The sequence below is a fragment of the Nyctereutes procyonoides genome, unplaced genomic scaffold, assembly GCF_905146905.1.
Source record: "Nyctereutes procyonoides isolate TBG_1078 unplaced genomic scaffold, NYPRO_anot_genome, whole genome shotgun sequence".
Taxonomy (NCBI): Eukaryota; Metazoa; Chordata; class Mammalia; order Carnivora; family Canidae; genus Nyctereutes; species Nyctereutes procyonoides.
In genome coordinates, this window is record NW_026575052.1 from 47,825,823 (window position 1) to 47,839,996 (window position 14,174).

Genomic DNA, 14,174 nt, shown 5'->3' on the forward strand with positions numbered 1-14,174 from the left:
GGGATACTAGCTGGGCCCATGGCTGCTTATGTTCAACCCAGATGTCTCAACCTCCTCTGTAGTCAGATGTGGCCAATGTAAGTATGTTAGGGCCAATGGAAGTAATGTGCACCCCCTGGGTTCTGGATACTTTCATCTCCATTATCTGGCTGAAAAATAGCAATGACTAGTACAGCAACCTGGAAAGTCATGGGCTGAGTATGGCAGAATGACCCGGCAAGCACGGACTGCTCACTTCCAGGCTTGGAGAGAGAAATCAACTTCTATGTTATTTAAGCTACTATACTTTGGAGTCTCCTTATTATGGCAACCTAACCTGCACACTACCATTACAGCCACTTACTCTCTGTGCTACTGAGCCAAGCTACTGAACTTAAGGCTCACTTGCCTCAACTATAAAATGGTAGTATTTTGTGATGTCCTAAGATTATTTTTATTTAATAAGGTACTAAGAAAAATAAATTGGTTAAGGCATGTAATATGCCAAATCCATGACTTACACACACAAAAGTGCTCGATTAAGTGCTCGATTAAGTAGGTGATAGCAGCAAAGGTAAAGGACAAACTAGGAAGCGGCTTTCAAAGGAATCTGACAACAAGCATTTACCATGCCCACAAAACCCTAATGTTAGCAATATCTACCTGCTATATATATGTAAAATATTATTTTATAATATTTAAAATATTTTAAATTTAAATTTAATAAATTTAAATAAATTTAACAAATATATAATAATATTTTATATACATACATATATATATAAAATATATCAGATGTGCCTTCACATATATATATAAAATATATCAGATGTGCCTTCCCTTCCAGTCTCTTCAGTCTTGGCTGCAGAAACCAAATGATGAAAGGAGTGTCATCATTTGGAAAGCACAGTGTTAAAACACACATTGTGCTGCCGCTGTGGCTCTAAGGTCTACCACCTTCAGAAGTTGACCTGTGGCAAATGTGGCTATCCTGCTAAATGAAAGAGAAAGTATAACTGAAGTGGTGCAAGGCTAAAAGACAAAATACCACTGGGACCAGTCAAATGAGACACCTAAAAGTTATCTACCACAGATTCAGGCCTGGATTCCGTGAAGGAATAACACCTCAACTCACAGGGCAGCTATGGCAGAAACCAGTTCATCTTAAGGATTTCAACAATTAGTCACACTATAAATGTCCTGGTTTTAAAAAAGAATAAATGCATATCTGCTTTGAGAGTTTCTATCAGTAACAACTTATTCAGAGGAAAAAAGGGGGTATCTTATATGTAGCACAAGAGAAGAGTTAAGGTTAAATAACGTTCAATTAGAATTTAGCTGTTCCAAACTTTAAATGGCTCTTTAAATCTTGCTTATGTTATTAAATGCTATCCAAACACAAGTTATTTGTTTCTGCTCAGTTGATTGAATAGAGTTTCACGTTTATATACAAAATAGCTGAGCAGAAAGACCCATCCATCAGTATAGATCACCTAACCCTGGTAGACTGAAAAAGAGACATCACAAATGAGCTGGAATCATCTATACTGGATACCCATCTTTACACAGAGTTCCGTACTCAATGGAGACTATGGCCTAATGTCCCCTGCACATATTTCCCCCTCTGGATAGTGCCTTTGCAAGTGATAACTACTGGCCCTCTGACATTGTAGATTCTTTTTATCTTTTGCTTGAGGAACATGGTTAGATTGTTTTCTTAGGTTCTATAACCCTGATATCTGCTGAACACTGCAGTTGAGATCCTTGGCACCAAGATAAGGCCACTGTTCTTGACTTTAGGGACTCTCCTAGGGCCTTCACGTGTTTAACATGTCACAAGATGCAGAAAAACCACAAGACTATATTACCCAGCAAAGGCCAGCAACTCAAAAATGGGAGCACAGATCACACCAGCAGGCATAGATTCTTCCATCTACACTGATAATCCCACTACGGATGCGGCTACCATGGCAAGGGGAGGCTGAACCACAAGACAATGAAAAAAGATACTACATAATCTGTATACACTTTTATAATAATTTATTTCACTCAAATAGGTTTCAGATAATGCTTTGCATCCACTTCATGGAGACATCAATGTTCAGTAGGCCAGACTCTGCCTCCTCTAAGAGAACTGAGGACACTACACCTGCCTGGGCAAAGGGGAGTATCACAAGCTTGAGAGGCCCGAAGGACTGAGAGGCCAAAGCTCGGGGACTAGCCACACAGAAGCAGTATCACTATCTAGGAATGTCAGTTCCAGATGCCCTCTGGTACACTGATCTTGAGAAACCAAGGCTTTAGATCAAGAGCAAAAATCAGTGCACTCGGGAAGCAACAAAAAACTCAGGGTCTTTATTTCTGTTCTACTTCCCTGAATTGTTACTTACAGGTTCCCGGCCATCCATGGCTTCCATCCAGAGCCTCCGGTCCTCTTCCGACAATGCCTGCATGGTGATAACCCCTGGCCTGTGGAGAAAGGAGGACACAGAAATGAACCCAGTGTCACAGGTAGAGAGACCTTGACAAAGAGTGAGGGATTGTTGGGATTAACAACCTGAAGACAGGAACATACACAGCTTTCCAGTCTCAGAAAGCAAAGTCATCTCCTGAATGCCCCTGAATAAATCCATCTCCCTCAGGGAGCTAGGAGAAAACACAGCAGACATCACCCTACTTAGAGTTAAGGGACCCAAATGATTACAGTGATTCCTTTAGACCCTGTTTGTTCCTTGAGGTCTTATTCTCCTATTCTCCAAACAGAGAACTTTACTCACAGTAGGAATACAATTCATATTTATTAAAGTGAATAGAATTACTGGTTTCAAGATTAAAAAGAGGGGGAACAACCAAGTGAAGGGATCCTGGTCTCCTAATCTCTAATCCAAGGCTTCTAAATTCCTTTTGACATGAAAATGTTTTATGAAGGTAACTGGCTTTGTAATTAAATTAAACGTATATAGTTTTTTTAAGTGAATATTTGTCATGTCAGGTATTAAGTTCTTTACATGCATTACCTCTTTTCACTCTTATTGAAATCTGCTTGCTCTTTCAAACTGAGCACAAACCCTCCAGAAAGCTCACATACAAAATCAAATGGTGTTTGTTGAGTTCCCCTTACAGATGGCACTCCATAAGAACAGACTTGTGCCAATGAAAATATCTTTGGGAGACAGGGCTAAAAGCCCTCTGTGCTCATTAAAGCAGGAGTTTTTAGGGTCCACAGATGGGTCCCAGAGAGCCAATAAACCACAGTTCCATCTTCAAATGTATATATGTTTTTCTGTATTAACAGTCTCACCCATTATCAAAAAAGACTGCAACCCTCAAAAAGTGAAGAACTACTACTCACTTTAAAGATGAACTACCCTCATCTTTAAAGTTTAAGAAAGCCTAAGAGGAAGAGGCCTGCCCACTGAGCAAGAATTAAGTCCTATTACTGTCTGAGTCTATGGTATGGTTAATGATCCCAGATCAATACGGTAATGAAACACATATGGGCCTGGCCATACTTGTAGCAGCACAAGTCTATTCATTCTAACCCATATAATCACTGGTCCTGACTTATTTCCATAGTTCCAGTGAATATGCCAGATCTATTTATGTTGAATATATTTTAAATATTACAGTTGCTTCTTTTCATTGATTATCCCTCAACACCACTCAGGAAAAACATTTCCAATGATGTAAGCATAAAGGGGTTGGGGATTTGAGGGGCACTAGGGTATGGTGTGAGTGTGTGTGCACACGTTCCCCGTGTGCAGGTAGAAGTAGACAACAGTCGTGGTAGGTGGGTGTGTGGGTGGATGTAAAGGTGTTGAGCATGAGAACAGTAATTTCCCAGAGGCAGTCTGTCCTGTGAAGGCCATCCTGAGTAGTAGCACCCTAACACAAAGAGAACTCAGAAAATACAGTAAGCCCTTTATTCCACCAGCCCCTGCCAGGACCCTCGCCCTCCTCTTCTCAGAAATTTTCATTCTCAGACTCAAATGCCCACTTCCCACCATGAGCCCGTTTAGTATGTCAGAATGAATGTCTGCAGACTACTGGCAGCCATGGCTCCACAGAGCTGATCCTTGGCTTTCAGTTGTGGAGGACTGCTTCTACCATTCCACCTCAAGCGCAATGCTTTAACAGCATATAGAAAAAAAAGTCTACGAAGCTGCAGTCTACCACAGAACTCTCAAGGTGCTGGACCTGAACCTTTGAATGTTGCTCAAAGTGCTGTGCCTGGACCACCAGCTTCAGAATTGGGCATTCCCTTAAAACGGAGATTCTCAGCCTGAAACCACCTTAATGAATCTGAAGTTTTGGGCTTGGTCTGGGAATTTGGGTTTTCACCAACTCCACAGGTGATCCTGTGCACAGTTAGGTCTGAGGCCCACTGCCCTGGCTGGCCACAGGCCCCCACCCTTTCCTTCCTGTCCCCCAACACTTAAGAGCAAAGACACCCTCCGGTATACACTACGGTCAAGCAGCCAACAAGTCTCCAGTTCATTTCCTGCTAGGTGCTCACCAGCAAACAGTGAGACCACAATAGTTGCCTAGCATACCAAGATTTCAGGGACCTTGCAGATGTCACATCAACTTCATGGCACACAGTGTGATATTTCCACCCAGAGCCACAAAGAGGAAGTTCAGACAAACTCAGAGGCCACTTGGCCCTAGTAACCAGGAAAGTCAACAGGATTTGTTTTCATTTCAAGAAGAAATATCAAAATGTAAGTTCTTTTCCACATGTGGTTTTGTTCCCCTTTTTTGTGGGAGTGGGTAGTACAGAACTGAATAAGATGGATTTAATATTTAGTTCTAATCCTATCTCCCAAGTTCAGGTAATTTTCTCTCAGTATGACCTCTGGATCACAGTACTATCCTTTCTAGGCATCTAGAAAACACTCTGTTGGCTCCAAGTTTCTTCTCCTTCATTACAATTTAAACTATAATTACATAAATCTCTTATGTGTGTTAATTTCCAAGAACCAAGGTGAAAGGGTCAGCTTTATTTTGGAATCAAGCAATAAGTCCCTTTCCATATTCCCCCTTTGTTCCTACTAGCCACCATTCCTCTAAACAAAATAAAATGGGCAAAACTCTCTATGATCCTGTACTTTCTATGTCAGTCCCTGTAAGATAGGACACATTTCTAAGGGCACCAGCTTATTAGTTCATACTTTAAATGCATCTGGCTTTTCACAACAAAAATGGAGAAGGGGAAAGGGAAAGAGAACTCCAGAGGCAGGTGTTCAGTGAGCAAGGGAAAATATAAAACAATGAAAGAAAACTGAAGTAAATGAGCTCTTTCTAGTTCTACAAAGAATTATGAAACTATCAAAACCAGAATGGAATTAAAACTATAATAATAATAACTTAGGAGGATGTGTCAGGTGCTGTGCTGAGCACTATACATAAATTAGCTCATTTAATCTAGACAACTACATCATGTGCTAAGTATGCTCTCATTACCCCACTGAGCAGATGAAAAAAACAAAAGGTCAAATAGGTTAAAGACCTTGTCCACAGTCTCAAGAGCCAGGATCTCAACCCAGCAGTCTATTGTTTCACCCTTGGACACAAGACCACAGCAAATGTAAAGGTGCTCTAGCCCAAAAAGAGCAGATATTGACCACTCAAGTCCTCCACCATCAAAAAGAACTAAACCCTCCTCTAAGCACCACAGTGCGTTGGCAGTACAGTCTACTAGTTTAAAGATGATTGGGACGCCTGGGATGTTTCAGTCAGTTAACTGTCTGCCTTCCACTCAGGTCATGATCCCAGGATTCTGGGATAGAGCCCCACATCAGGCTCCCTCATATAATAATGAAAAACACAATCGAGACACAAAAGACTACTAACAGTATGATTCCATTGATATGATGTTCAAACACTAGTCAACGTCATTTATAGTGACAGAATTCAGAAAAGTGATTTCATCTTGGGGAAAAGGTATGACAATGACCAGAAGGAAGCCTTCTCAGGTAACAGCAATGTTCTTTCTATAACCTGATCAGGGTGGTTACACAGGTAGGGGTTGGGGGGTTGTCATAAAGATATGGACTTAAGATTTGTGCATCTTACTGGGATTACACCTCAACTTTTTAAAAAAGTCTTTTAAATACTGAAGAGAAGGACACCTGCGTGGCTCAGTTGGTTAAGCGTCTGCTTTTGGCTCAGGTCATGATCCCGGAATCCAGGGATCAAACTCCTCATCAGGCTCCCTGCTCAGTGGAGAGACTACTGTTTCTCCCTCCCTCTACTCTTATACTCTCGTACCCACCTGCCCTTTCTTTCTTTCTCTCTCTCTTGCACGCGCGCTCTCTCTCTCTCTCCCCACCTCTCTAATAAATAAAATCTTTAAATACATATATACATACATACAAAGTGAAGAGACAGGCCTTGTCATCAATAATTTAGGCTCACTAGTTATCCTGATTCTGGTGCTTTGCTGCTGCATAAATGCCTAGAGGACAAGTAACTGAACTACTCCATGTTATCCTTTACACTGCAGATTTAAACAGTACCTACTTCAAGGAGTCATTGTGAAGGTTAAATGAGACGTTCATAAAGTTTTTCAAAGTGTCAGATACACTGTAAATGTTCCAAAAATTAGTTATCACTGGGGCCAATGGAGGTGGCACGTGGAGGGGAAAAGATGGCAAGTATGCAGTAGGATGAAAATTATGGGGGGAGAAGGCCAGGTGTATATAGTTTAAAAAAGAAAAGAAAGCAGCCACAGGTGCTTCTGATACACATGACCCCACCCCCCAGAACAATCATAGATAGCACTGAAAAATCACACCTCTACCACAAAAGGAGTCAAGCCAGGGGCTGCAGTGACACACAGGCTCTGACATCATGACCATTTCCTTTTTCCTCCTGAGTAAAGCATCAAACTGGCCTACTTCCCCCTTTTGGAATTAAAGTCAGATAAATCGATAAGGACAAAGAAGGGGTCTTTAGCAAATTCTAGAAAATCTGTGAAGGAGCTCCCTCTGCCCACTAGTTGGGAAAAGTGACAAAGGACTTGCAATCCTTTTTGGAGCTCAAGCCTAAGATACAACGTATAAGATATGGCACCTCATTTTGACTCTGAATAAACCCTTGGTTAGTGCTGTATATTTATCAGCTTAAGAACTGTGAACAGTATCTACAATTTTCTCTAAGCTGGCACTCCACCTCTCACACAACACGGGAAGAGATGCAGACCATTACTCATCCGTCACAGGGCAAACCACGCCCCAACACCATAGCGCCTTCAACGCTGGCCTCCAGAAAGAGCCCATGGAAAACAGTACACTCTTCACTGCCACATCCAGGAGCTGGGACCACTGATGTCAGCTCACAGCCTCCTCAGCAGCAGACAGCAAGCAGAATCACAATCAGGCCTGACTCCAGGGCCATTCGACAGCTTTCCTGCTCTAATCTTATTCCTGAATCTGAGTCAACAATAGTGATCTCAGTGGCTTGGCAACTCCACCACTTCCTACTGGACAAGGAAATGCTGTTCCTAACTCCACCCCACTGAAACAAACACACTCAGAATCTAACAGTACTATTCTTTCTAAATCAACCTCCAAAGATCTAGAGGTTACTCATTCATAAGACTCTAAGTCTTCTGTTGGCAAAAGTTCATCCCCCAGCTCCCAACCACACTACAGCACATGAAAGGGGCAAGTTCAGAATAAAAGAAGGACTATGGCACCTGCAGAAACACACATTCCCACAGCCTGCATTTGAGGCCTATATGCTTATATAGGAAGACAGGAATGGTGAAGGCTTGGAGAACGGGCTGCCATCCACCACTGAAAAGAGCTGCACAAGTGCCAGGGATAAGAAGTGGTCCTTTGCTTCTAAAATGCTACTGGGAAAACAGGTTCCCAACCATTATTAGGGTTCAAGGTTCAGGACATCTTCATTTACACAGAGATATGGCCAAAATCATTCCAAATAATCTTAGAGAATGACATTTCTTTCTTGTCTATGAGATTACAGACTGAAACATCTAAAATTTTAACAATATGCACAGCTATACATATGCTGAGATAATGACCCCCTGAAGAAGCTCCTTGTGCATTACAGATCCTTCTTCATGAAAAGATCATGCCATTGTAACCTGAATTATGCAAAAACAGAGAAACCTGAGAGAGAAACCAGAAGCTACAAACTAGGGACCTATTAACTGTGGCTAATATTTACTGAATAATTTACTATGTGCCAAGCACTGTGCTGAGGACTTTACCTGCATTATTACTTATTCTTCAAAATAACTTTACGAAGTAGGTAATATTATACCTCTTTAAAAGTCTTGTAAAATGTAAGTGGCAACACCTCAATTAAAGCCAGTCTGCTGACTCTGTAAAAGCCCATACATAACCACAATACTGTACTGCCCCCATGTGCATGCAGTGTATGTGCCCTGGGATCCATAGTGACCAGCTCCCTCTGCCTTAAAGGGAAGGAAGGAAAGAGGGGAAGCACAGCTTTTGTGTACTCTCAAGGAAAGAGGGGAAGCACAGCTTTTGTGTACTCTCCTGCTCTCTCTCTCCCTCCTTCCCCCCCCCCACCCCTACACCTTAAGTTTTCAGAAGCTGATTTCTCATCAATTTAGAAAGGATCTGATCCTTATTATGACTGAATCATAACCTGTTACAGCCTGTAGCACTAACCTCTTGAGAGGAAAGGTCCTAAAATAATGAGTACCATGGTAGTAATAAGACTCTCAATAGTAAATATTGCCAATTGTATCAAATAATTTCCTACATTTTCTTTTAAAGGAGAGTGCAGTCATAAAACATCAGGAAGCCCAGATAAAGCAATCTTTGGCACATTAAGCTGCATGATCCTAAAGGAAACATATACTTATTACCTATAATGTGCCAGCCATGATGCTAGGTATCTTCTAGCATAGAAGAAAGCAAATTTTAACAGAGAAGCAGCAGCAACAACAGGAGACAGCATTATTAATTGCCACAATGAGTAAGACTCAGGGAGAACAAAAATACATGTTACTACCATTGATAAAAAATTTTTAAAAATTGTCTAATTCAAGAAATTTATTAGTTCATTTATTAATTTTTCATTTTTACCATCTAGCTCATAGTGAATAGAAATATAAGTAAGTGGAATTTACTGATTGAGTTGTTTCCTCTTTTCATATTTATTTAACAGCAACATTTTGGTTTAGATTTTAAAAAAACAACAACAACTCATTTTACACTTAGAAGTTGCCTCATAAACTGGCATTCTCCATTAGCAAAACACCAAATTTCAGTATGCAGATTGAAGAGTACAAGTAAGGTTGCCCCAGTCTTCCTTTGTAAAATCCATGAACCACCCCATCTCATTCTTACTTAAACCAGAGTCAACAGTAAACAGGCTCTCAATTTACAAAAAAAGAAGAGGGAAAGGACTACTTGTCAATGACAAGTTCAAACTGCATGAATATTTAAGATTCCAAGAACTTCTGGACTCACTTATTTTATCTAACAGCCAAGAAGTAATACAGAAAGCACAATACATCCCCCAGCCCCCGCCACCCCGTTTACCTCCACCCAAGTATGGAAATTAGAGCAGAACACCCTCTGAGGAAGGAAAAGCCATTTCCTGTCTGAAATGTCAGTGGTACTGAGACTAGCATTCTAATCCAACCACCAGGAAGGCAAATTCAAATATTATTTCAAGCCAGGGGTGAAAAGGGGAGGGGAGGGGAAGAGAAGTCTGGAACCAGGAAAAATAGATTCATCTGTTGCAAAAGATAAAGGCGCCCTGCACCAAGAAGGAAAAGCATATCTGCCTGGTGCTCAGCATACATCGGACAGCCAAAATCACACATCTGTTTTCTTCACCATCTTGAAATAAGCCATCCCTGAAGTGAAGAGCCTGACACTTTTCATTTATAAAGCAAGGTAAAATGTAATGTTTACAGAGGCTTGATTAACTGAGCATGCTTGCTTTTGTAGGGAAGGGGTACAAAATGATCCATCACAAAAGGGTGAGAGGAAGGAATGAATCATTCCATACCTTTTCTTTAAGGAGTGATTTGCATAATTTCTTCTATAGGCACAAACACACAACCCCCACTGACTCCTAATTGTGGATATATAAAGGACAGCTAATTTTCAATAGACCTTTTAATAGTTACTAATAAATATACAAAACTGCCATCTAGAGGTTGAGCACTGCAGCAAGTCTGTTACATAATGCGATCTTTTTTGGAAAATACATACCATCCTACACTTACACAACCTCACCAAGATATACAAACAAGTGCATACACACACAACACATACCAAGTTAGGAGCAACAGAATTATTTTACCTTCTTACAGTTCCCTTTTGAGACAATAAATGATGAAGAAAGGCATACAACTTTTTATCTTCTATAGGAAATATATCCAAATAATGTTACCACATATATAATTTGAAAACTGAAATCTTCCCCCAGCAGCCCCTTTGCACATATATATTTAATGCACCTATATTCACTCCTAGTTTATAGATGACTTGAAACCTCATTCCACTAGAGGAAAATGAGTATCATCAAAATGAGTGGGGCGGGGGGGAAAACAGGCTCAAAAGAAACATTCACCCAAGGTTAGGTTCAACATGAGAACAATGAATTCCCAGGTATTGGGTAGAGAAAAAAAATTTTAAAGCACAACTTTCTCCAACACAGGACTGCATGAGGAAGGAGTATTATCATATTCCATCTTCAAAACAATCCTGTAAAGGAGGTATGATTAGCCTCATCTTATCCATGTGGCTAATGCTCTTGCCCAGAGTCATACAGTTAGTAAGGGGCAGGTCCCAAACTGAATCTCAAGGCTGCTAGCATCTTTTACCAGCACTGCACAGCCTGCCATAAAAACATCCTTGAAATAAGTGTGGAAGCTAATTGGAGGGTTACGGTGAGTTTTTCAGATCTTTCAAGTCTCCACTATTCTTATTTTAACCAAGCTTTCATTTTCCTGGAATTTTGTTCACGTTACCTATACTGAAATGCAGATTACATGAGTACCTGCTCAAGTTTTATTTTAAATAGTAACTAACATGATTAAGTTCCTTAATCTTACAAAATAGTTTACCAAATAGTTTACCAAAGTCCCAAAGGAAAGAAGAAAATAATCTAACTAAAAAATTACACTTCCTTAAGCAACAAAATAAACAACCACATGCACACAGTACTGTATTAAAAACTGTAAAACGTGATTGTGCCTCTGGAAAACATATTATCTGACACACAAATTTATTTTTTTTTAAAGATTTTATTTATTTATTCATGATAGTCACACAGAGAGAGACAGAGAGGCAGAGACACAGGCAGAGGGAGAAGCAGGCTTCCATGCAGGGAGCCCGACGTGGGACTCAACCCCAGGTCTCCAGGATCGTGCCCCGGGCCAAAGGCAGGCGCCAAACCGCTGCGCCACCCAGGGATCCCTGACACACAAATTTAGAGTTGAACAGAGGTATATACAACATATCTAATTAAACAACCAGCCAACCACTACCAGGAAAAGTTCATACATAGTGCAAAGGCACAGTACATACAGTAGGATGACCCTAGAGTAGATAGTGGGTATGGCACATCAGGTTGGTGCTGGTCAGAAAAAGAAAAGGTGTCTGTCTTTACCTATTCGTGGGAAGCTTGCACTAGGACTTCAGGTTGAATTTGAAAGCAAAATCTGGTGGCAACTTTTAAGAAGGAAAGTCCGATAGATTCAAAGTGCTTTATTAAACTTTCTACTTCCATTGCTGGTAAAATCTGTGGCAGGTAGTTACACTTCATAAATGAGGGAGGGAGGCAGGGAATGAGAGAAGGAATAGATTCATGGTATTCTGGTCATGCCATCAATCTCTCTAAGAACAGCAGGATTAAGTCCCTGGGTTTGTTATATTCGTCCTACAGCTTTCTGGTCCTCCAAGTTTGCTCAAACACTCAACGTCCTGGTTTATACCTTTAGTTGCATGAATCTGTATGTGTATGCATTTCTATAATCAAAAGTAAACTCCACAAAGGTAAGGACTATGCTTGTCCTGGCCCCCATGCCAATATTGGGAATGGGCCATTTAGTACTCCACATAATGTCTTCAAATGTAAGGACTTCTGCTGGAATTAATCCTCGAAAAAATACAGCATTCTAATTGTTTCCTTTCCCTAAATATAAACACCACCACTCAAGAGACTACACTGATTCAGTGCATCAAAACGAAGCCTTTTGTTTCTATTATTTTCCATATGGTTTAGTGGCTCCTCCTGGAAAACATATGGGAGAAAATATCCATGTGTTACATCTGTGAGAAATTTCTTTAAACAAATCCAGAGATGCTGGGAGAAGATTGCCACCATGATCCTTGAGCTTGAACAAATATTTTCTCTATTCTTATTCATGAATTTCCATAAGATGCTGCATGGTGGAGTTAATTATTCAGTGACTGAAGGGAAGCACCAATTGGCAAGTATTAGTAACTCACATACCACTACCACTAACAGCTACTTTTAGATGGGAGTCCCATTCCTATCCATGAACTTTACATTGAACTCCTTCAAAAAGAGGTGACATAATTTTAGGGAAAAAAAATGATAAATCCAGTCTTTATTCAGTTCAGCAATATAAAATATAAACCTTCAAATGCTCGGTGCTACGGCAAGGTAATACAAAAACACAAAAGAATGCTACTTTATTAAGAAGAAAGAATGATATATATATTTTTTAAGCTAAAGAAAGCTTAGGCTACCATCAAAAGTATACAGAATAAGGAAGATAATTTATGTCAATATGTTGTTTGTACAGTGGGGCCTCTTGCCAGTGGGATTATTCAACAAGTGTGTGCCGGCCCATCCATCTAATAGGCTGTTAGGGGGGACATCTGGGTAGCTGAGTGGTTGAAGGTCTGCCTTTGGCTCAGGTCATGATCCTGGGGTCCTGGGATTCAGTCCCACATCGGGCTCCCTGCAGGGAGCCTGTTTCTCCCTTTGCCTATGTCTCTGCCCCTCTCTCTGTGACTCTCATGAATAAATAAAATCTTTTTAAAAATAAAATTAAATAAATAAATAAGTAAGGCGGTCAGGGGTATTGCTGTTGCTTGATTGACAGAGGTACTCCCTATTCAATGCTGAGTTCCTTTGCTAGGACTGCTTGTAACAAAGTACCACAAACTGGGTGACAGCAATAGCAGAAATTTAGCATCTCACAAGTCTAGAGGCTGTTAAATTTGAGAGCAAGTACTTAGCAGGGGAGGTTCCTTCTGGGGTGTGTGAAGGAGAATCCTTTCCATGCCTCAGTCATAGCTTCTGGCGATTTACTAGCCACCTCTGGCACTCCTTGAAGATGCATCACCCCCTTCTCTGCCTTCGCATTCACATGGTATTCTCCCTGTGTATATAATCTGTCTTGGTATCCAAATTACCCCCTTTTATAGGGACATCAGTCTTACCGGATTATGGGCCCACCCTAAGGACTTCACTTTCTTGAAGACCTCTGTAAAGACCCTAATTACCTCCCTTTCAACTTGATGACCTCTGTAAAGGCACTGTTTCCAAATAATTTTGATTTTTAGATACTGGGGATTAGTCAACATATGAATCCAGGGATATATAATTTAACTCACAATAAACCTCTTCTAAGAAAGAAAATACTCCTCTTTGTATCATATTGTGGCAACATCCTACAGCAACTCCAAGTTCTACACACTCACTTAAAGCCCTAAAATAGTCTTAATGCTAGAGTCCTGAAACTGAATTAAAAAACAAAAGCAGAAGGGAAATTCAAAGCAGTATTGCAATAATTTAATGGACATAATATCTTGACCTACACAACTTTTTACTTTGGAACTGAAAAAAGACACAGAAGTTTCTACTAATATAAACTTTTCAGTGTTGGTAACAATAAAACCCTTTTGAAGGAAAGACAAAGACATGAAAACAACAGGCTGTGACATACTAACTCACAACTGTCCCAGAGTCTTTAACAAATTCTCAGGTTTGAACCACTCCCCACCCCCTCCCCACCCCCACAAACCAGTTCTGAGAAAAGGAATCAAAGGCATGCAGGCACTAGAGAATACCGACAGATAAGATGTGATTATGTGGAACTAAGTAATTATATGAAGTTACCATAGAAGGGTGTAAGATCCTGAAACTATAGGCCTAGTTGAAATATCAAAGGAAAAACAATTAGATATAAGAATTAAAAGTAACTT

The 14,174-nt window shown here is 40.4% G+C and overlaps 1 protein-coding gene and 1 pseudogene across 2 annotated transcripts in view; one reads left to right on the plus strand and one right to left on the minus strand.

The window, feature by feature from the left end:
• The window catches only part of ARHGAP26 (Rho GTPase activating protein 26), a 418,379-nt gene that overhangs the window by 258,747 nt on the left and 145,458 nt on the right, over positions 1–14,174 (minus strand). For both annotated transcript variants that reach the window (XM_055332159.1, XM_055332158.1), the window contains exon 11: positions 2,370–2,448. In XM_055332159.1, the coding sequence (XP_055188134.1) occupies positions 2,370–2,448 (79 nt within the window). The remainder of the gene's footprint in view (positions 1–2,369; positions 2,449–14,174) is intronic.
• On the plus strand, positions 855–1,147 carry LOC129513813 (60S ribosomal protein L37-like; annotated as a pseudogene).